This window comes from Maylandia zebra, linkage group LG2 (genome assembly GCF_041146795.1).
Source record: "Maylandia zebra isolate NMK-2024a linkage group LG2, Mzebra_GT3a, whole genome shotgun sequence".
Classification (NCBI taxonomy): domain Eukaryota; kingdom Metazoa; phylum Chordata; class Actinopteri; order Cichliformes; family Cichlidae; genus Maylandia; species Maylandia zebra.
Genome location: NC_135168.1, coordinates 34905272 through 34927390, shown reverse-complemented (window position 1 = coordinate 34927390; position 22119 = coordinate 34905272). Strand labels below are relative to the sequence as shown.

At 39.9% G+C, this 22119-nt stretch overlaps 1 protein-coding gene and 1 long non-coding RNA gene across 5 annotated transcripts; both read right to left on the bottom strand.

The window, feature by feature from the left end:
- Window positions 1-832: 832 nt before the first annotated feature.
- On the bottom strand, window positions 833-4687 carry LOC143413924 (uncharacterized). The gene is made up of 3 exons (XR_013094486.1): window positions 4274-4687; window positions 1901-1977; window positions 833-1195 (listed from the first exon to the last, which is right to left on the bottom strand). It is a non-coding gene; the product is annotated as an uncharacterized LOC143413924 (long non-coding RNA).
- Window positions 4688-8288: 3601 nt separating this feature from the next.
- Window positions 8289-19064, bottom strand: LOC101482364 (cytoplasmic polyadenylation element-binding protein 4). Of its 4 annotated transcripts, none has more exons than XM_014412121.4 (11): window positions 18850-19064; window positions 16853-17972; window positions 16646-16744; window positions 15702-15792; window positions 13545-13568; window positions 12964-13140; window positions 12600-12689; window positions 12385-12503; window positions 11744-11858; window positions 11477-11658; window positions 8289-11296 (listed from the first exon to the last, which is right to left on the bottom strand). In XM_014412121.4, exons 2-11 carry the CDS (start codon window positions 17915-17917, stop codon window positions 11069-11071), a joined length of 2190 nt encoding a protein of 729 aa, XP_014267607.1. In that variant the 5' UTR covers window positions 17918-17972; window positions 18850-19064; the 3' UTR covers window positions 8289-11068. The 4 variants fall into 4 exon arrangements, with proteins under 4 accessions (XP_014267607.1, XP_076747660.1, XP_014267606.1 ...); XM_076891545.1 differs by having other exon boundaries at window positions 15702-15795; window positions 18850-19063; XM_014412120.4 differs by lacking the exon at window positions 18850-19064 and adding an exon at window positions 18402-18812 and having other exon boundaries at window positions 15702-15795.
- Window positions 19065-22119: the final 3055 nt, after the last annotated feature.

Below are 22119 nucleotides of genomic sequence, written 5' to 3'. Positions count from 1 at the left end.
TTCCTCCAGTTGAATAGATTTATAACAAATTTCACAAAGTTGTCACTCCACTGATCTCTCCCACTTGTCATTTTCTCTCATTAACTCCAGGGTGTTGTAGGACGACAGGCAGGGTACACCCTGGACAGGGCACTTGTCCTTAAACAGGTTAAACCACAATAAATAGCAATAGCATACATGTGGTGTGTGTACGCTTTTCTGCCTCAGTGATTTTCCTGCAGTTTGAAATCTTGTAAGATCGTGTGATATCACGAAACCAGGCAACTAACCACTCTTGCTAGATTGTATCATGTCATTTCAACAAGAATATATTTAACAAGTGTTACGTTGTTGAATTGCATGCACATCATACATGATTTAATTGCATTCACCATGTTTATATATTCTGATTTTGTTCAAATTACAAGTTAGACTCTTATAAATTTAATAACCACCCAATTTCTCTTTTTTGAGTGTTTCCAATACAAGCAACTTAAACATTTATAAGGTTTCCTGTTTTGGTTATAAAATTGTTGCTGCTGAATAACTGAAAACCAAAAGACCAACAAAAAATAATATGAGAGGCGGTGGTGCCCTCTGGTGGATAAAGGTAATTCCTGCAACATCCTGGACCATGGATGAAGTCGGGATCATCAACTTTGATATCTTTTTTAAAGAAAAAAAAGCGAACATGTAAAACTATGGGGTTAAGCGATGCGGCTGAAAAATTTGGTTGCACCTAAGAAAATCAGTGCAACCGTGGAAAAAGGTTAGTCTAGAGCCCTGTTAAAGGCGCTGTCATGTTATGTAGACTCAGTTAACATTTAGTCAGTAAAATATGTATAATTTGAAGAAGACTTCTGCACAATTATTTCACTGACCGATTTAATAAGATAACAGTTTCAGCTAAACACAGTAAACGGTGGTTCTCTCTGAGAAATGCATTTCTATGCAAACTGCTTCAAGATCCAGCAACCTGACCTTTAACAACACTTCTAACACACACCCAATGCTTAACAAAGTAAATGTGGCAACCGATGAGAACAAAGATTTAAAGAAACACTTGTGCTGAGTACTAGCAAGTTGCCTACTATGTTTGTGGGCCACTATGATCCTCGCAGACTCATTTGGCCTTAGTGAGAGCATCCAGTCTCTGTCTGATAAGCTGATTCTCCTCCAACATCTTGGAGATGGTCCTAAGAACAAATTGCTTCGCCTATCCAGTGAAGGGGAAAAAATCAGAGGAAAGGGAAAAGAGAAATGGTGTAAATAGATCTTGCCTTATTCGTGGGTCTAGAGGACACAAAATACACATATAACTTTTGGTGAGCCATATTTATATTTCTACATAAATATGACCCAAAACATCAGATTTCTGAATTAATTTCTGTGACAAGCAGAAATTAACATGACCCTCAAATACTGACTGTAAATTTGGAAGTACATTAAAGGCAGGTGTCCTATCAACAGGACCACAACCGTGTGTAAATAATTTTATTTGAATAACATAGACATTAAGTGATCTCCACAACTCACATTTGACGAAAAGAATAAATTTTTTTTGGTTGGTTTTTTACATGCTGTAATGTTTTCAGTCATATTTTTGCAACAAGAGAGAAAAATTCAAAGGGTTCACAAACTTTTTACTGTAACTGCATGCCTGTTTAGAAGTCCTGATGCACAGTTTGAGCCTTTATTTAACTTTTGAAAGTTAGAGTTTAAGGAAAGATCAGTCACGCTAAAGTTAAATTACAAAGTAAAACATAAAGAGGTTTTCAATATACAGTGAGCCTGATAGAAGACAATTTTTTGTTTGCCATTAAACCCCAAGCTATTTAAAATTACACTAATTTTAACTATATAAACTTGTTTGGTACACATTGTTACCATTTTTCTGCTGCACACTTTGCACACCACCTACCTTTTCTTTCTCGTTTGTTGCTTTGCCAGTGGATCTTTGGGAGAAAAAGAAAACATCTCCATCTGCAGTGTCAGCACCTGACCGCAACAATGACAAACAGGATGAATATTAGGCTTTTTTTTTATAATAATAAGGGATTGCATTTATATAGCGCATTTCGAGACCCTCAAAGCACTTTACAATTCCACTATTCATTCACTCTCACACACTGGTGGAGGCAGCTACAGTTGTAGCCACAGCTGCCCTGGAACAGATTGACAGAAGTGAGGCTGCCATATCGCACCATCGGCCCCTCTGGCCATGACCAGTAGGTGCCCAAGGACACAACGACCGAGACTGCCCGAGCCGGGGCTTGAACCGGCAACCTTCTGATTACAAGACAAACTGCCAACTCTTGAGCCATGATTGCCCACTTTCTACTTCTTCTTACAGCTACTCTCTTTAGAAATCACCACTACAGATCATCTGCATGCATCTCACCCTATCTCACACATCCTCCTCTGTGAAATTAACTCTCTGCATATCCTTCTTCACTACATCCATGAACCTGGTCTGAGTTCTCTTTTCCTCCTGCCAGGCAGCTCCATATTCAACCTCCTTTGTCCAGTATATCCACTATCCCTCCTCTGCATATGTCCAAGTCATCTCAGCCTCGCCTCTCTCTTTGTCTCCAAACTGCTCAACCTGAGGTGTCCTTCCTATGTACTCATTTCCACCGTCTACAAACCGTCTCACTACCATCTTGCACACCTTCCCTTTCACTCTTTCTGCTATCCTTCTGTCACAAATCACTGACACCTATCTCCAATTGCTCTACCCTGCCTGCACTCGCTTCCTCACCCTACTTGTGAACTGTCCCTTACTTTAGATGGTTGATCCCATTTAAACTCATCCACCATCACTTCCACATATGATCATCATGTTCGACTTGGCCATGATTTGACGTCAGATGCCCCTCCTGATGCAACAATCCCCATTTATCCAGGCTAGGGCCTGACACTAAAAGAACACTGGCTTTGTGTTAGACTTTTAGTTTCAGTCTAGGTTTATAGTTTCACCAGCTTGATATTAAGGAGGCCAATGTGAAATGAGCTGGCCCTGGGGGTGGACATAACAGCAAAAAGCTTAATACAGTTATGTAAACAACACTAACACTCAAACACAGTCAAAGACAAACTTCATACAAAACACTTAGTAATGGAAGCGGCTAACAGAACAATACTAAAAATTACTGAAATCATTCTGTAAAAAATACAGTTTTAAGTTTTTTTTTAACACTTGTGTTAAGGAACACTGATTAATACTGGTGAAAGCCAAAAACAACTATAAATATACTGCACATATATTTCTTTTGCCATTCACTCATCCCTCAGTGCTGTCTTTTACATATTTTTAAACTATATTTTGAATAATAGGACATCGCATGAATTAGGACATTTAGAGAGCACAAGACATAAACACAGCCGCTAAAGAAAAGAGGGGTGAATGTGAGAGTGAGCGCTCTTATTTCTGTTCAGTCCGGAGCAGTGTCAGTATTATGCACAGGTCTTGGAGGTCCAGGCCCACGCAGTCAAGTCACTGTGGCCCTTAGCTAAATTGTACTGAAACTTTCAACTGTAAGTTACACTAATTCATACAATTTGGCACTGAAAAATACAAACCACATCACCGACAGGCTTTTGCAGTGCAAACTCAAATTAGGTATTTGGTTTACAGTAGTTAAGTGTTTCTACAGCAACTGAGTGAAGAGGACACTGAAATGGATGGGCAGGCCGGACTTTGGGAAGATCATTCATCAGCTTGCGCAGCTAGTTTTAAAGCATGGCCCTACTTGAAAATTGCAAAACAAATGTTACACACGGCACACTTACACTCAATTGTCCTAGTGTGCGGTGAGCTCACTGATCTACTTCTGCATCCAAAGCAAATTTTCTCTATGAGTTAACTATGCATGCATGGTTGTAAATATATGTGTTTTATATGTAACCTATTTACTTGTATTGGTAAATAGGCTGTAGTCAACATTATTTACACATTGGTACTGTATATCTGTCTATATATACATAAACACACAGACGTACATTACGTGTTTTGTACGTATCTTTATGACTGCATTATTGTACTTGTACTGTGTATTGTGACAGGAATATTCTTTCTGGCTCCAAATTATTTACCATCATTATTATTCATGAAAGACATTTTTCATAGATTATAGGCCAACAAGTCATTTATACCTTATTTTTATTTTTATACTAATTTTGGGGAGCATATACCGGAAATCACAAGACCTGTGCTCTTTTTTAAGCTAGCAACAGCTCACTTAACTGTTCAGCCTTAATAATGCTACATAGTTAGCTTATTAGCTAAAGTTACCCAAAATACTACACTGCCTTTCTCCTCCTTGGTTCATTGCTGCCTTGGTATCATTTACTGCAGGCTCCAACATCGACCTTGCCGGCGTTTTGTTGTCCTTTGTTACTTTTCCGAGCAAACTGTGGCTGGTGAGTCTGGGTATTTTTACTTTCAAGATGGACCGAGGCTTTGCGCGTTTGTCTTTGCGGCGCTTGTTCCCAGTCTTCTCCCTCGGGGTCTGAGAAAGGGACTCTGTCTTATCCGATTCAGTTCTTTGACTCGAGCTCTGCTGTGACCCAAACTGGGGGACATACACAGTCTTGACTCGCCGCATCTCTCTTTTTCACACCTTCTCACACTTGACGGATGACACTTTGTGCTTACTCTGCCTTTTTCTGTATTGTGCTTGTAACGACCAGCAGGTGGCAGTGTTATTCGAAAAATGTGGATGCCGAAAATAGCCAGAATACTATCTCTTGAATTAACCTTTAGATGTATCCACACAAGAATGATTCTAATGTTTGAAGTATTTTGTATTTTTAACTTTTTTAAAAACATTTTTAAAATGAGAAAAGGAAAAAAAAAATACACAACAGCAACAGAACGATGTCAAAATCCGTTTTGTGTGTTTGTGTGAGACAGTATATACATGTGTGTGTAACTGTCCAGACAATTCCTCTCTCTTTTCTAGCCTTTTCCGTCACTGAATGTAGTTGTGACAACCACCTGTTTCAGGCTGTAATCCCTACACACAGGTACGTTGCATTTCCCACACCGACATCTGACTATCAGGCACGTGCAAAGGGGGGGGGGGGGGGGGCTAGAGGGGCTTGAGCACCCGCCCCTTTCCTGATGAGTGCCCAAAGTGCCCTTTTGTTGAGGCAACTTTTAAATTTTTTTAATTTTATTAATTTATTTTTTTATGTGTGTTTGCGTGCGGAGTCCTGTCTGTGCCCCTCAACAATAATATTTAACTATTAATCACAGTTTTGCTAAATAAAAGGATCTGACTTGCATCAGTCACATGATCACATTTAACCAATGATCACCCTTGACGGCAGAACGCGCTGGTTACGAGCCGGGAACGAGCTCACAAAGAGCACGCGCATTTTATGCGGTCTGGAGCTGTAGGAGAAACACAAGTTAACTCAGAGACACAGACTTACTATATTTCTTCCATACAGACTGATGCGACAAAACCAGTAAGTAGGTGTGCAGCGTACACTGTAGCCTATAGCACCCAAGAGTATCAGCTTATTACGTACACGTTGGTAAGTTGTCTTGTAGCAACTGACGAACTGAAACAAACGAGCGTGCTGTGTGTGCAACAGCGTGACAAACATTACCTGTCTTTTTATTAACTGCACAAGTAGTGCTGGTCATAGCTGCTGGCTATCTGTGTAAGGCTGTCATGGGTCTGTTGCTCTGTCACCGTTTTAGAGAACATATTTAGTAAGTAAGTTACAGCGCTTTTCCTGCCTTTCTGGAAGGATTATATTTCACTAAAAATGATCTAATATGCATGTTCACAATTATGCATTATTATAATTATAATATATTAAAAAACACACACTGTATTTTAAAGAACATACATTAAGAAGCAGATTATATTCGATTTATATTTTAAATAAGACAAAATTTGGATTTTACAGCAGTAAAATTATTGTATCTCTACAGTTTAAAAATGTAATAAGCTTTGCCCCTGCACAGAGTGGATAGTGAAACAAATGGAATCATCATAAATACATTATTTCATATTTATTACTTCCCCCTCCTCATTGCTTTATTATTGTAGCTCTAGTAATAAATAATAATGTAAGGATTCTGGATCAGCACCGAGATGCCCATAGTATATACAGTATTCTGAAGAAGGTCTAAAATGTCACTGTGTGTGTGTGCATGTGTTTGTTTTATGTATATGGATTTTTTTAAATTATTAATCATGATATAACATTGTCCAGACATGCCTGGTAAGGACATGAGGAGGGAACAGTAGGAGCTGTGTGAGGCTACTAAAGGCAGTGCTATAACATTTTTCTGTCATCATTTTATTATAGATTAAGTGCAAGAGTTGTTAGGTGTGGATAATTAGATTATAGTTTATTGCAATAGCAAGTTGTGCCTTGTTCTCAGATGGACAGCAAGTGGAAAGTGATATATGAAAAGATGGGATGGAACGAAGAAGAGAAGCAAAGAGTGATTCACAGGCAGAGCCTAGTTTATTTCTCACAGTTTTTTGTTGCCTTATGGTTCCAAGCGCTGTCACCAATCTTTGCATTTTGTTATTATCTCATGACACTTGTTTAATCAGCTACCATCTCTATGGACTTTTTAATGTCTACAGTCTCAGATCAACACAGCCCTGCCCTCCAGCACTATCAGCTGCAGCAGCAGCAGAAACCCCTCAACAGCAACATTGTACCCATCAGGTAAAACATCAGCTACGTTTGCTTTGCCTTGTTGCCCATATTAGATTCTTGATGAATGTGTGTTGTTGTTATTCAGCCTGGTTCAATGTGCCCCTTTTTAACTTTGAGCATCCGCCCCTTTAAACGTCTCTGCACGGCCCTGTCTGACTTTACAATCTTCATTACTTGAAATTTTGTTCTCTTGGCTTGCCCTATCTGCTTCTTCTCCTGTGGCCAAGTTGTGGTTTTTCTCATGCCACAGCTTCCCATTGCTTCAGTGATCGATGTTTGCAGTTGGGAACAACCATCCAGTTGACTTCTCATATGTGGTGTGGCAAGCTCCTTTGAGAGCTCAGTGAAAAAGACCCGTCATGGATTTAAAATACCATTCTTGAATTTGGGGCGCTAAGCCGTGGAAAAGGTGTAGGCATTCAGGGCGGCAGCGTCAAGTTGTACAACAGCACCATGGGCCACCTCTAGGTTCTACACTGGCAGATATATGTGCCATCTGGTCCATAGTATCTACACCTCCTTTGGTCTTATAGAATATGATCAATTGTGTTCCCCCCCCCTCCCCTTTCTGGTATTTTTATTCACAATTTAATTTTGATACAATGTGCTCAGGAGTACAACACCCATTCCTTTCCTGTTGACATAGCTGACCATAGTAAGTTTGAATCCTAACACTGTGCTGTAAGCCAGGACTCTGAAGGCTTCATCAGAGGAACGATGTCTGCCTTAGGCACACTGGGGAGAAAGTTAACTGTGGTGATGTTGCATTGTGTGTTTCTGAATCTACTGGACAATGTTTTCCTTCAGATTCTATTGAATTTGCCTCCCTGTAAACCATTCCAAATACTGCAAAGAGGATCCTTGCATCACAAACCCAGAAAATCTTCTGGTCATACTTGACAAGCTTGTTTGGCATGTGCAGTAGACATTTGAAACCTCCCCCTGTAATGCACAATCACTTCTGATGAATTGCTGTCTGAATGCTGTCTGTCATTTGTAAAATAATATTAAGGACCACAAAGTGTGGTCCCCCCAATTCTTTTTGGTTATATAGAGATCTATAGATCTATAGATCTAGCTGACAGTTACAAATCACAAGTTCCCATGAAATTCCATAAGAAGTGAATGCAGGTCATTATTGACCCACTTATGGACGTCTGGAGTATTATTTTTAAAAAAAAAAAAAAAAAAAAAAAAAAGTATAAAATACATAAGGTTAGAGGAATAGCTGGAACATGAAACTTAATTAGATGTTGCAAGATAATAACTACAGGTTTAGCCCAAGGACAAAAATCATTACCGCCTAGAAATAGTTTGTCTAGATTAGCAGTTTGCACTAACAATCTTCTATGCTCCCATACTGTTTGCAAATTTTTCACTTGAATAAATTTAAAAAGAAAACAAATGCAGCTACACAGGCAAAGATTTTCAGGACAGAAGACTAAACAAGCAACAGTCTTTAAATACTGCTTAATCTGAGCAGATTTAACCCATGGCTGTGCCACAAAAAAAAACAAAAAAAAAAAAAACAACCCCTTTCACAACAATGGCAATAGATGCGCGGTTCCAGTTTAGAGAATTTCCCGTTAACACACAGGACAGATTCTTCCTCACAGCGTTTTTTTTTTTTTTTATTCGTTCAACATCTCACATTACAAATACTTCAAATGTATGCATACAGTTACAAACAGTTGGCAGCAAATGAATATATGACATTAGATCTTTGTTTTACTTCAGTACTACAAACCAACTATAAAAACTGACGTCTGTATTGTAGCGCAAATTAATCGAGAAAATATAAAAATTGGAACTTACATATAAATGTGAAATGACTTTAAAAAAAATCAAAATGATATCAGGTAAAAAAAAAAAAGTTAATAAATATAACCTTCCCATCATTTAATTAAAAACTATTGAAATTTTGCAATCAAGTAATACTAACAGACATAATCATTTTTTTCCCATGTGAAAATGTGGAGCACAGATACAGCAATTAGAAAAACTAGACACGTCAACGAGTTGAACACATCACCCCAAAAAAATATGACAAAAAAAAAAAGAAAAAAAAACTGATCAAAATGACAGTAATTCATTTCAACTGAAAATATAGCAAACGGTAAATACATTATCGACCTATTATATACACACACAATGTTTTCAATCACAGTAGCATGGTTGTAGCAAAATATGTTAATAAGCACAAAACTAATGTTTAAAAATAAATTCAGGTATAAATTATTTTTTTCCTTTTGCAGACATCAGCATGAACAATAGGAAACAAAGGTGTGTAAATGACTGCATGGTTTATATGGATTGAATGACTTACACTGCGGAGAACTGTTTCTGGAAAGAATAAGTATTGCACATAATGGCTCAAAGTTAACTTGCAACATTAAATCACATTCAGGTTATGTCCCAAAGCATGCCACATCACAAAGGGGGTCAAAGTGATCAAGTCTCCTCACCTATGTCCTACTGAGTGTCCTCTATGTTACAAAAAAAAAAAGACCTAAAGTGTTGTCACCGTGTAGATTGCATAAACATCACGTCTGTGTAAAGGAAGGCAGACTCAATCATGTAAAGAGAGGCTACAAGAGAGGCAATCTCAAAGAGAAATAAAGAAAGTCAAAGAGAGAGAAGAAAAAAAGGAGATCTAGTGCATTATATTAGGTCCTGCATTATCACTAGTCATTTTATTTCTTATGCATGCCAAGAATAAGTAGAACTCACAGGCAGTCCCAGAAAGAGGATCTAAATATTCAAACAGCTGATATCCACTCCGGTGATAGAAGGGAAGATTTCACATTGATCAAAGCCAAAACATTTACCCTAATGATAATCTTAGTGACTACACCTAGGAGCAAAATATCAGATTATATGCATTTTCAAGACTATCAAAATCAGTTTAGAAAGGTCTTGCCATGCCTTAGGATCCTGTAATGATGTTTATTAGGACAGAGGAGAATCCATATATGACTGGCTAATGATAGCTTTATATATTTGTTGTTTTGTTTTTTTAAATCTACAGAATCACACTAATGCACCAGACAATTTTCAGATTTACCAGCACTTAAATATATAAAAGCTAATTGAAAATTATATTAATATCATTCTTTTTTGTTAAATTAAGTTTACCATAAATGCAGATCTCTTAGTAACAAAGGTACAAAATTATTTTTCACCAAGTGAAAAAAATGAGGTATTGCAAAAGGAGTTCTCCCATCTGTGAAAAATGTGCCTAAAATGACTATTGAAAAAAATATTTAGAAAAGTAGTGCATAATAAATGTATATATGTTCATGACAAAATAATCAGCTATAAAACACTGTACAAAAATCAGCAGGCCATGTATAAAATAATATCTTTATCTCTGTGACAGCAAATTCTAGCTACTACCATATCCAACCACAACACTTGTGAGAGAAGCTCCAGTCACGGTAGAGCGTGCAGTGGTACACCATGAGGACAACTCAGGGAGACTGGACTGTGCATTCCCATTAGTTTGTATTACATTAGCATGTTAGCTTCCAGTGCTAATATCCCTGACAATATAAAGTGAGTAAATACTACTGCCAATACCTGAGCCCTGAGGGCTGTGTCTTTGTTAGCTGAAACTCACAAACCAAAACTCCAGCCATTCCTTAACTGTACGAGAACATTATCCTGATTACCCTCAGATCAATGACTGTTTTAGGTGATGCGTTTAGGCCAATCTTTGGTTTGCCCTTTCTGGTTACAAAGTGTTGACTTTTAAACCAAGACCTGAAAACTCATGCTGACAATCTTAAACATGTGTACTGAACTGAGGGGGAGATTTTTTTTTTGTCTTTTGTGACGTGGCCAGATGCTATACGCTGAGCTGCTTGGAAAACTCAATCATCCATCCATCCATCTGAAACAGAGTTCCACCACTGTTCACCTCAACCATTTACATTAAACCTTTGGTAAATTGTACAGTTGTTCTCTAATCCTGCAAGCAAAAAGTAAGAAAATGCACCCTTCCTAAACTCCCATAGTTAGTATACTGATTTAGGTGTGATGAACCTCACTTAAATTTTATGTTACTCTCATCAACAAATGTAAGCAGCTTTGCCAGCTAATATGAAAAAAAAAAAAAAAGGAAAGAAAATATAGTCAAGTTAACAAGAAACACAAATCCAAATATAATGCATCCATATGCTCATGCACACTGAAAGTCAAAACATAAATGGGATTTCACTCTTCTTAGCATTTACTTTTTGTGGGCCCAAGTTTAAAAAAATAAAAAAATAAAAATAAATTATCAATATTACCATTTTTTTTCTCAACTTAAAAGAAAAGTGCATTTATTTTTCATCATAGCCCATACCCCGCCCTTAACTACCCCTTTCTCTCAGTCCCTCCCAGGTCTCTTGTCTCAGTTCCAGCGGAAGGAGATGTGTCGTGGTCGGTCCCCTCCTTCCTTCACCAGCGGCTTGTGGAACTCGCGGCCGGCGCGGGAGTGGATTGCTGCCCAGCAGTACTCACAGTAGTACTGCAGACAGGTCACATTGGCGCAGAAGAAAGGAGCAAACTTCCCTCCGCAGCGAGTCCCCTGGCACTCATCGCACAGCTGGTCATCCAGGACGTATGGCTTCACTTCCACCTGGGACGGGGGGGGGGGGGGAAGAGAGAGAGCGAGAGAGAGAGAGAGCGAGAGAGAGAGAGAGCGAGAGCGAGAGCGAGAGCGAGAGCGAGAGATCTGGTAAGTGGGAAATTTATATTTTGAAACATACCATCTACATTTTCAGGATACGAATATGGAACTAGAATCGGATCAACTCACCCGTTTATCAATCTCCCCATGCTGCAGTTGAACAAATCGGGCACTAATGGCTGCAATGTAGCTTTGCTGATTGGAGAAGGCCACTCGCCCTGCCCCTTTTGGATACTTCAGTTCAGGATCTGTGTCGATCCCAGCATAACACACTCCCCCATACAGACGGTCCATGATCATGGCAAGCTCAACTGGAATAGCAATGAAACTTAGAGTGATTTTAACAGTTTGAATCTCAGAAGCTTGATACATTTATTAGTCACTTCAAATGTATACCTGCACGCAGGGGACGAGGGACACCTCCTACAAAGATAGTCTTCCTTGGGTCCAATGGCTGAGAACCATCCATTACAAAGTCACTATCATTTAAATTCCAGGGCCGGATCTGGACCTACAAAATTTAAAATGCATAATAATTTCCCCAGTGTCCTACTTGTTTCTGACCAAGATACATTTAGAACTGATAATTTTAAGGCCTTGGTGCTCATGTAATATAGATTATAACAGTCTGAATAGTCTTGTCGGTTGCGGCAGGGGCTTTTTACAAGAAGCCTCTTGTGTGCTGCATTTAGCATACAGCAGAATGCAAAACATTTGTAATGAGGATGGACACCAAAAAAAAAAAAAAACAAAAAAAACAAAAAAAAAAAGCCCACTGCATCTACGCTGGAAGTGATTCGCTTGTTTCACAACTTCGAAGTTGCTGGCTGGTCATTTGCAGGCTCTTATTTAACTATTTAACCTTAGTTAACCCCTCTAATGTATTTACTACTGTTAATATTCCAGTCAGTAATATTCTTCAGTCTGGAAGTTGAGGAAGGATTGTTAGGTCCTGCACGTTTGGCAACGACACATGTGCGATTCACATGATTGCAAGTCACTTCTGGTGTGGATGCAGCTTTAATGCTAAAACTCACCGGTTTGTCTTTGATGGTGGGGCTGGAGACACACAGGTAAAGCTTGCCATCCTCCTGAATGCAGGCATCAATCAGGGCCTGAACAGAGCTCTCATCTTGAAACAGCAGGAATGCATATCCTGGAAATATTGGGCATTCAGAACAATGAGTGCTCACCAGAAAATAAATTTTAATCTGAACGGCACAAAATATCAAATTAAACTTTTCTGATGCACCTTTGGGTGGAAAATAGGACTTGCTTTCTGCCTTATGAGGCCAGTCCACGAAAAGATGACCAAACCGACGGAAACTGGCAGTGATTTCATCTAGAAGACAAAAACCCAAAAAAAAAAAAAAAAAAAAAAAAAAAAAAGAACAGTTAGTCAACAAGCACATCAGCAAACCTATTTAAAATGGCACTGCATATCACTACCATGCCACAGGACACCATTGATACAGTAGCTGAAATATAACTTGTAAATATATAACTTAAATCTAGAAATGCCATAAAACATGTGAAAACACAAAAAAGTTGTTTATATTTCATTATTGTAAAACTGCAGTTAGTCAAGGACCCCCTTCAGGTTTAACATGACTCACCTTCATCTATGTCTGGGGGCAGCCCTCCAACAAACACCTTGCGCGAATATCGCTCCACACGTTCACCATTAAGGGATGCAAAGCAGTGGCCTGGACCGAGGCCAGCAAGCCCCTGGTCACCTGACTCATCATCTCCAAAAGAGCGCTCATCCTCCATGGGGAACAAAGACGAATGACCTAATCGAGAGAAGGATCTAATTAACACATTTTAACTTCCAATCAGAATTAATCCAAATAAGTTCAATCACAAGAAATAATAAAAAATAAATAAAAAAAAAACCAAAAAAAAAAACCAAAAAAAAAAAAAAAACAAAACACAAAGGACAATTGCCACTTCTTATCCCGCAATAAAATTAGGATTACTATTAATACTAGTTCTTGATGGACAGCCTGCAAAGGTGTAAACTCTCTGAAGAGGAAAAAAGGATCTCAAGCAGTGAAGACAGAATAATCAGTGATGCAGACAAAAATCAAGCAGACAAACAGAGGCAAAAACAAAGCAATCATGTCAGAGGCAACTGATGCTGTTTAAATCACATCGAAGAAATCAAAATGACAGACATGACATTAACAAGCTTTACCTCGTCTTCTCCCATAACTTCTTGCTGCATGTAAAACAAAACAAATTGTTTTTAGAAAAACATCACAAGATAAAGACATATAGGAAATTTCTATCAACCATTTACAATTAGTTGTGAAGGTCTGGACTCCAATTTTAAGAAACTTTTTTTTTTTTTTTAATCTTAGGACACTGTTGTCTGCTATGCTGACTTCAGCTGAAGTATTGCATATCATTCAATGGTAGAGGTGAATGTCCGCCCTAGTGAAAGAAGCTGAAGTTTACTGAATGACAAAAAAAACAAAAACAGGAGCAGCTTCACAAAACTGAGAGATGAAATGTTTCCCAAATGGAGTAGGAATTCTATTAATTCCCTTCTCTCATGTCTAAATAGCTGAAATGAGGGGGGGGGGGGGGGGGGGGGTGTTCTTCATGTACAGGAAAAGGACAGCATTTAGTAAAAAATTTTTAGAAAAGGCCACAAATGCAACTCACATTGTCAGTACAAGTAAACTAAATGTGCATCTTAGGGCAATATACATTAAAATGAGGCCAAAAATGTGTGTTAAACCACTTCGTTTCACCTCTGTGAATATGACCACAGGAATATGATTTTGATTACTGAGAAGCCAAGAGAGATGGAAAAAAAGAGATGGAAAACATCCTAATTTAAAATGGCATGTATGACTGTATAAAAGATCAAAGACCAGGTTTAAAAAAAAAAAAAAAAAAAAAAAAGTACGCACATCCACGCTCTCGAATTAGCATTAACAGAACTGGCTGTGATGCAAAATGGCTCCCTTCTGACTGATGGTGACAAAAGGTAGATGTTTTATTAATAAGGGAGTCTGCGTCGAGATCAAACAAATGCCAGTGGAAAAATGCTGCATATGATTGTTTTCATAACTTAATAGAAGATGGGTAATGTTCTGCACTGAGAGACTCAAGACTGCGTTGGCCTCATTCACAGTGTACGTGGTTAGATTTTAATGCATGTTTGGGGGAAACCACCAAGGCATTTATGTGGCTTTGTAAAAATCAGATTTGACTTTGTGCCCTAGTGTTCATTTATGGTTATCTAATTCACTTAGTCTAAGCCGGTCTTCGTAGCCCACAATAACTGCGCAAAGGAATTACCAAAATGGCTGCCGGGGAGCCATGGAATTGTTTTGGTGTTGAAAGGTTGCAGTCAAATAGTCTTTTACTGGTTGGAATTTTCACAACTTTAAGGAAAGGTGCTGCTCCTAGAGTTTAACACCCCCCCCCCCTTCCCAAAAAAAAAAAATATATATAAACAAACAAATGAATCTAAATCATGAAACAATCTTTAACAAAAGAAAGAGATAATGCGCCGAGGGTTCATGAAAACACCCGATCGGTATGACCAACGAGTAAAGCTGGGGTAGTTTTAGTTGATAGAAAAATAATGAGCAACACCTGTAAATCAGTGTTAAATTTCTTGCAGCAGCTCCACCCACAGCCACAGAAAGCAGTGGTTCCACCTTTGACCCCAAATTATTTAAACTGGGTTTTTATACGTAGGGTGGACAACCTGCACGAAATGACACTGTGTCACATAAGGTGAAGCATCTTCAGATATGGGTTTTTGTAGGCCACCTTTTTTAGGAAGATTTTAGCTTCACGATAGAAAAACCACATTGACAACATTAAGGTTGCATAATTGCACAGCTAGTCTAAAGTGCACTCTGATTATCTTGGCACCGTGGTTGTCCTTAAGAATTTTCCTTCACATCCTGCCTTGACCTGATGTTTTCCATTAAGGTTGTTGGAAAGTGTTCAGGGAAAGCTACATTAACTTTTTGGGGGGTTTTGACTGTCTGACTGCAACCCAAGAATTGAAAATGATATAGGCATCCATATTGGAAAGGTCAATAATATCCAAACCCACTAATGCAACGGTTTGCCTGCAGTAAGCACGGATTTAATAAAGCTGAATAATATTTGTGGGTAGTGCCATTAACATCAAAGCACAATGCTGCAAGAGAAACATTCAAACATAACATATGCAATTACATATGCATTTTGCTACTCAAGTCCTGCAGGGGATATGGAAAAAATTCCTACGTGTCGAATAAACACAGATTTCTGAATACATTTATTTACAGCCAGCAATGAGAAAATCTAGCTAGGTCTCACTGTTGTTAGTGTGGGAACCAACCTTTTAAGGAATCCTGCTCAGCCCTCATAATGTCAATCAGAGAGTTCTCCAGAGATTGCATACTGAAACCATCAAAGGACCGTGTTCTCTCCTGCTGAAAGGAGGGGAAAACAACAATTAGCTTCCTCACTTCCCAAAATCACCATCTAAAGCAGTATAAGCTGTGAGATACCCATGATGCTAATAAGTATTAAAAGGAGAAATAAAAATTCATTTTTCCCTGTGGTGACATCCAGCACAGAGCACTAAACAGAAAATGGAGACAAACAAAGTATGTTACAAAGTCATCTGCATTCGCTTGTAATGTGACATCTTTCCACTGAATCTGATAGCATCTGATAGGAAGACACACTGCATAAAATGAGCCGGTGAGAGAGAGAAGAGAGAAAAAAAAAAAGAAAAAAAAAAGCTACTTTCGGTTTTACCACATTGCAATCAATACAAATTCTAACCAAAACTGAGGAGAGTTGGATTTTTAAAAATTCTAAAAACAAAGAAAATCTGTGAGCAACACACAACTGGTGATAAAGACTACATAAGTAAAAGTGTGTCACTTTATATAAAAGCATATCAAGTGTGTTTAAAGCTGCAGCAGAGCGCGAGACAACTCGAATCAGGACAGTAGGAAACCCATGTGATCAACCAGATGATGAGACAGCTCCTTTAACCAAATGATCTAGATAAGATCTCAGTACACAATAAGTTTGAAGTCATCCGTTTAGCTGGCTTGCCTGTCACATCTCCCGTTTTGCTCAATGGTTTGATACAGTTAAGCAAGTATGACAGGATTACATACTTAGTCTGTTAAAAATACACAAAGCACATATACAATCACAGTCCATCTCTGTTCATCATTTCTCACAATACCTACTGAACTTACTTAATTTAGATATTGAGTAATTCCCTTAACAACAGCCTGTGTTTTATTTTAGCTGTATGCCTACCTGGAAAGGATAAACACTGTCATTGCGGCTCATGCTGTCCTCCACCCAGCCCTTGTGGTTGATGCCAGAGCTATTTCTGGGGAACTTTTGCAAAGGAACCTGGAGAAAATGTTAATAATTGTATGACAAGTCTCTTTTATATCAGCAAATGCAAATATCTACTATGAATATACATAGTATGAGATTAACCATGACAGCCCTGTCTACCTGATTGTTAGGGAAGGACTTCTTCAGTGGCGAAATAGAGTTCAGGCCTGACATCCCGCCGCCGACACCCCGTCGGTAATCCCGAATCCCCTGTGTACCTCCCCAGCCACCATACCCACCTGGGCTCCACGAGGTGGATGTGGGAGTGGAGGGGCTCTGGTAGCTTCCCCAAGGGGAGGGAGGTTTGTTCTGGGTAGGAGCAAGGTGGGGCAGCTGTGTAAATGGTCCAGTGCGATGGGGATGTGGAGGGAAGGAAGGCTGGGGTTGATGAGGGCTAGCTGGGGAGCGCCTGTGCTGCTGTGGAACCCCTTGTCCCTGGGGATGGTAGTGCTGAGGGTGAGGTGTGGGAGGGTGATGCTGGGAGACTGGCCCAATCTGTGGGGAGAAACTACCTCCTGCTCCAAAGCCAGGGCCAGCATGGTGGGAGAAATTGTGGAACAGCAAATGTGGTCCATTAGCATTGGAGCCAGCGGGACCAAAGAAACCTCCAACGTCTTCCCCAACCACAGGAGACTGGGTAGATGGGACAGCAGGAGACCAGTTGTTGAAGCTGGTCAGAGAAGATGAGGAAGAAGTGGATTGTGCACAGCTTGTACCCATTCCCAGGGTGTCCTGGTAGTCAAAGCCACTTAGCACCGGAGACTCCATCCTCAGCTTCTCCTTGCCAGCACTGCTCTCCAAAGTACCCTTCTCCAGGGAGCCGTCGTCAGGTAGAGCTCCCTCAAGCTCTCCTAAGCCTCCACCGGCCTCCTGCTGGCCTGGAGACAGGGCCTGAGGCTGGGCCTGGACCTGAGATTTCTCCTGCATATCCTGGAGGTCCAAGGCCTTGGACTTTTCTGACTCCAGAATCTCATCTTGCATGTTAGTGTGCGGGGTTACTGCAGGGAACAGCCAAGCACTTCCCCCATTGGTGGAGCAGGTGTTGTTTACAAAGGAAGGGGGGCTGGGGGGGTTGGAAGGGTGGTGAGAGTGCTGGGGTTGCAGGTGAGGAGGGATCCTTACAGGGAAAGTAGATTTGTTGCCACTGCCGTTCTTCACCAGAACTCCAAACCCGTAGTCCCCCATTTAGGACACCCAGTAAATCTTAAGTTCACTTTTGACTTACTCAGTCTTCTTTATCCTAAAATGTGGTAGAAAATGTATGACAAAATTTCAAAAGATTGTTAGAGTTGGCACCTAGAAAATAAGAAAAAAAACACACACAGCCTTGCAAACGCAGTAGATGTGCTTGGGCTGCACCCTGCCTGGTCTTGTGATGCAATCAATGAGATTAAATCATTGACTCGCTTGGCTATGGGAGGCCTCAGATGAAATATAACACTAAAGCAGGAAGGCAACCACGGAAAAACAAGCGCAGGCAGCTAACAGTCTAAGCTTGTGAAGCTGACGTCTCCAAAAGGTCGTTACGCAGCTAGCAGCAAGCTAACAGCTGCTCCGCCACCTTCCATGTGCCCCATTAATCATGCAGTCACTTTTAAAGTACGTTTATGCATTGCAGGCTAACCACGAACGCTCAAGAGTCACGGCGACCAACACCACGAACACCTACCGAATGATCTCCCTTTTCCAAGCAATGACCTCCCGATAAGCAACCACTTAAATACAGGAAAATGTTGATGACGTCTCCAGTCTGTTCTGAATCTAGGGTAGTTCCCTTCACCGAGCCGCTAGGCTAGGATAATAGCTGATAACCGCAGAGACGTTGTAGCATACTGGCACAGCAGCCAGAAAGCAATAAACCAGTTCAGTCGCTGCAACGTCTCCTCGAATTTCCGTTAGCGTCAAAAACCTCAGAGTTTTTCGCGACGTGACATGTTGGAACCGGTGTGTGGCTCTTTAAACGACCTCGTCTGTTTCGTGTCCTGTATGTTCAATGTCACACAGCCTACCAATCCTTGTCATCATTTCTACATCCCGAAATACCGTGACGCAATTTCGACACCTACTCCAACGTAACGACAGACGTGTGTAAGCGTCGACATGTCGGGCATAGCTACCTTCAGTTCGGCGTCATGACCTTATCGTTTAGATGTTGCCATATTTTAGCGTTTTTTCCTTTTTCTGCATTTCCTATGCAGCCGGTGTAAATGGTCTCCACTCTCTTCTAGATGACAGCTGGACCAGTCGGGAGACACTTCCGTCTACAAGCCCTGCCCCCAGCTCCAACAGCTAGCCAGTGTGTGTCAGGATTTCCCTCCGTAGCCCCGCCTAAACAACCCTAGCTCTATTAGCTGATTGGCTAATTGCTAAGAGGAACCACCCATCATACGCCTTCTCGATGAATGGCAGATACACCCAAGACGCTCTAGTCCCAAATAAGGATGTCTTGAAATTGTAGGGAAAAGTATTTTATATAAGGAAAATTATCTGTATATTTTTTTCTGTCTAAACCACAATGGAAGAGTTAAAAAAACATATTAATAATTTCAGTCACTTTTAGGCTTTTAGAGTAAAAAGCCAGTATTTGCAACCACCTTTTTCAAATGCAGATGAGATTATTTGGCTAAGCAAATGTTTGTAGTATTATATTGGCCCTGAAAAGCAGCGTACTTTGGTAGCAATAGATAGATAGTAGGGAGATTTTATTGATCTGCTACAATCCCTATCCACAGCATAGTCCCGCATAGCAATCTCGTTAAAATAAGCTGCTGCTATTTTCAGAATGTAATCGAGCTTGAGAGGTTCATTCATTTCACTTTGGCCAGTTGTCTTCTGATCATGCCATCATATCATACCTTCACTTACTAGATCACATTTTTACACAAGAATGTCATCTTCTACACCCATTATCCTCCTGCAAACCAAAAGTTTACATAGGTGTTTAATTTCCCTCTGGAGAAGCTGATTCATTAACAATGTAAATGGCCATTCAACAAGAGATGAAAGGTTGTCTTGTTCAAAAGGAGTGCACTTGTTTGCACAGCGTATACATTACACTTGTGGTAGTAAAATTACTTTTGTTTAGGCTAAACCTACTTAAGAAAAACAGGGCTTGTTTTTTTAAGAACACGTGTGCTTACATTCATAACCTTAATGGTTTTTATAATAGTATCCAAACAAGCAGACATAACTACTCCATTTCACTTCCTTTCCAACCAGATTACAAGTTAATGTTTGCCTTTACAGTGTTCCTAAACCCCCAAGGCAGACCCACCCTTCATTTGTAAGTGCTAACAGTAGTGACACACATCACTTCTTCCCAACCATGTCCTGCAGGGCCTGTTGGGTTGGTTTAACAACACTGCATTGTGTGTTGAGCTTTTGGAGTCTTGTGAAAAATAACAGGCAGCTGATCCGAGTGTTACTAGTTCAGTATTATATTAATGTTATATTATTTGTGTGTTTTAATGTATGCTGCACATTTTGTGCAACCATCTGCTACGCCATTGTGCCCATCAAGAGTTCAAGCAATATAAATGGTATCATTTTTTCTGTCTGGAGAGCAACATGCTCTGTATTGACAGTATAAGAAGAGGTGGAGCCTTCAGCTATGAGGCACCTCCGATTAGGCTTAGAGCTGTGTTATTTGGTAAACATTATAGTTTAGGTCGGCTCAGATGACCCTGGATGATCCCTTAGGTATGCTGGTATAACTCAGGCCTCATATGCTATTTCCACATTACTATTACATGCAGTTATCTTTGTGTCCTCTCTTGTTGGTCTTTGTCCTCTCTATCCTTTCTTTCCATGGGACTTTTTCAGGTATTTCTGGCTCATTTCTGTCCTGGCCCGACCAGCCTGCCGAATGTTTATTAGTAAAGCATGTATTTTCTTCAAAGTTAAGGCCAGCGACCACAATTTCTAACTGCCTCAAGATAACTGTTGTTCTGAATTACTGTTATATAAAAAAACTGACCTGAATTAAATTTAGGTAAAGTGAATTGCATCGAATTGAAAGTGTATTGAATATTTCCAAATGAGAGTAGGCCTTGCTGCAGAGGTTTCATGTGTTTCATGCAGCTCAGAAAATAGATTGGTGTGTTTGACAGCTGTAGCACACACATACAGGACATCTGTCTTTTTAAACCCAACAGTAGAAGGAGGTGGTGTGCACACTTTAACCCCAGATGGTTCTTAAATGATTCATCCATGAAACTTGGGCACCCAGTCATTTATTCATTAGTTCACATTGGAGCACACGGGGCAGACGTTCACAAAGCGCCTGGAACCAGCTTTCTCAGGTTTCGCAGCTCGGAGGCACATCCTCTCTTGCTTCTGTTCAGTCTTGTCTGAGATATGACTGTCGCTTCAATATTGACAGAGCTCAGTTGCCATACCAACCATGAAAGCTGGGAGATTTCTGGTCCAGTCAGCAGCCCATTGTTTGTCCAGGAGGTCATCCATCTCTGACTCAAAGCATGGTTGTAAAAAGCTTAGCGTGGCACCGCATAATCTCTCTCATGCTCTCTAATCCTGTTTGACGCCACACCGTACAGTTAATGCTAGCAGAAATGTTTTATACGCCACATAAATATAAAATCAAAAGTAGGGAATATGTTCACTGTGATATGTGACAAATGAAAGAAAAAACACAAACCCCCTTGATCCCTACTAACTTGATTTGGGTCCACTTGTCCCCTTAGAACAGGGATGGGCAATTACTCTTCCCAAGGGGTCACATGAGAAACTGGATCTGTTTTGGAGGGCCGCACCAATAAGCTGAAATGCTCAATATAAATTATTTATAAGCTTAGTGGTGTGACCCTCCACAACAGTCCAAGTTTTCCATGTGGCTCCTTGGGAAAAGGAATTTCCCTCCCCTGCCTTTGAAGAAATCCTCACTGCAAATCAGTTAAAAGAAATCTTTTGAATGACAGTCTTTATACTATGATGAAACATTTCTGTCATTACGGGAGTTATCGCTTCTGGAATCATTTTCTTTTAATCTGAATGATAAGAGGTTTCAACATATAGTTTGATAAGTATGAAGAAAATGGCGCAATGGCCTTTGGAGTCACAATTATGGACTGACACATTAGTCAGCATGCTCTACCATCAATATTATCACTGGCAAAAAACAAAGTGTGGAAACTGTCCACATCTTGGATAAGCAGTTAAGAAAATGGAAAAATAAAAAACTGGAAAAATAGAAGTCTGGCAGAATTAATACCACAGTGCATTAGACCTGTTCTTGAAACACACTGTGGCCCAGCATCTTACCTCTTGGGTGTGGTATGAACTACATATGAACATATGGAGAAGTTTAACATATAACATGCAATGATCTGAAGGTGACTCTTCTTTCTAAAGAAGGGACATTTTATGAT

Excerpts from the sequence above, each read along its gene's own strand:
- LOC101482364 (XM_076891545.1), bottom strand. The coding sequence starts at position 17,917 with ATGGGGGACTACGGGTTTGGAGTTCTGGTGAAGAACGGCAGTGGCAAC. Across the intron at positions 12,690-12,963 it reads GCCCCCAGACATAGATGAAG|ATGAAATCACTGCCAGTTTC; the intron begins GTGAGTCATGTT and ends TTTGTCTTCTAG. Across the intron at positions 11,859-12,384 it reads CCACCATCAAAGACAAACCG|GTCCAGATCCGGCCCTGGAA; the intron begins GTGAGTTTTAGC and ends TAAATTTTGTAG.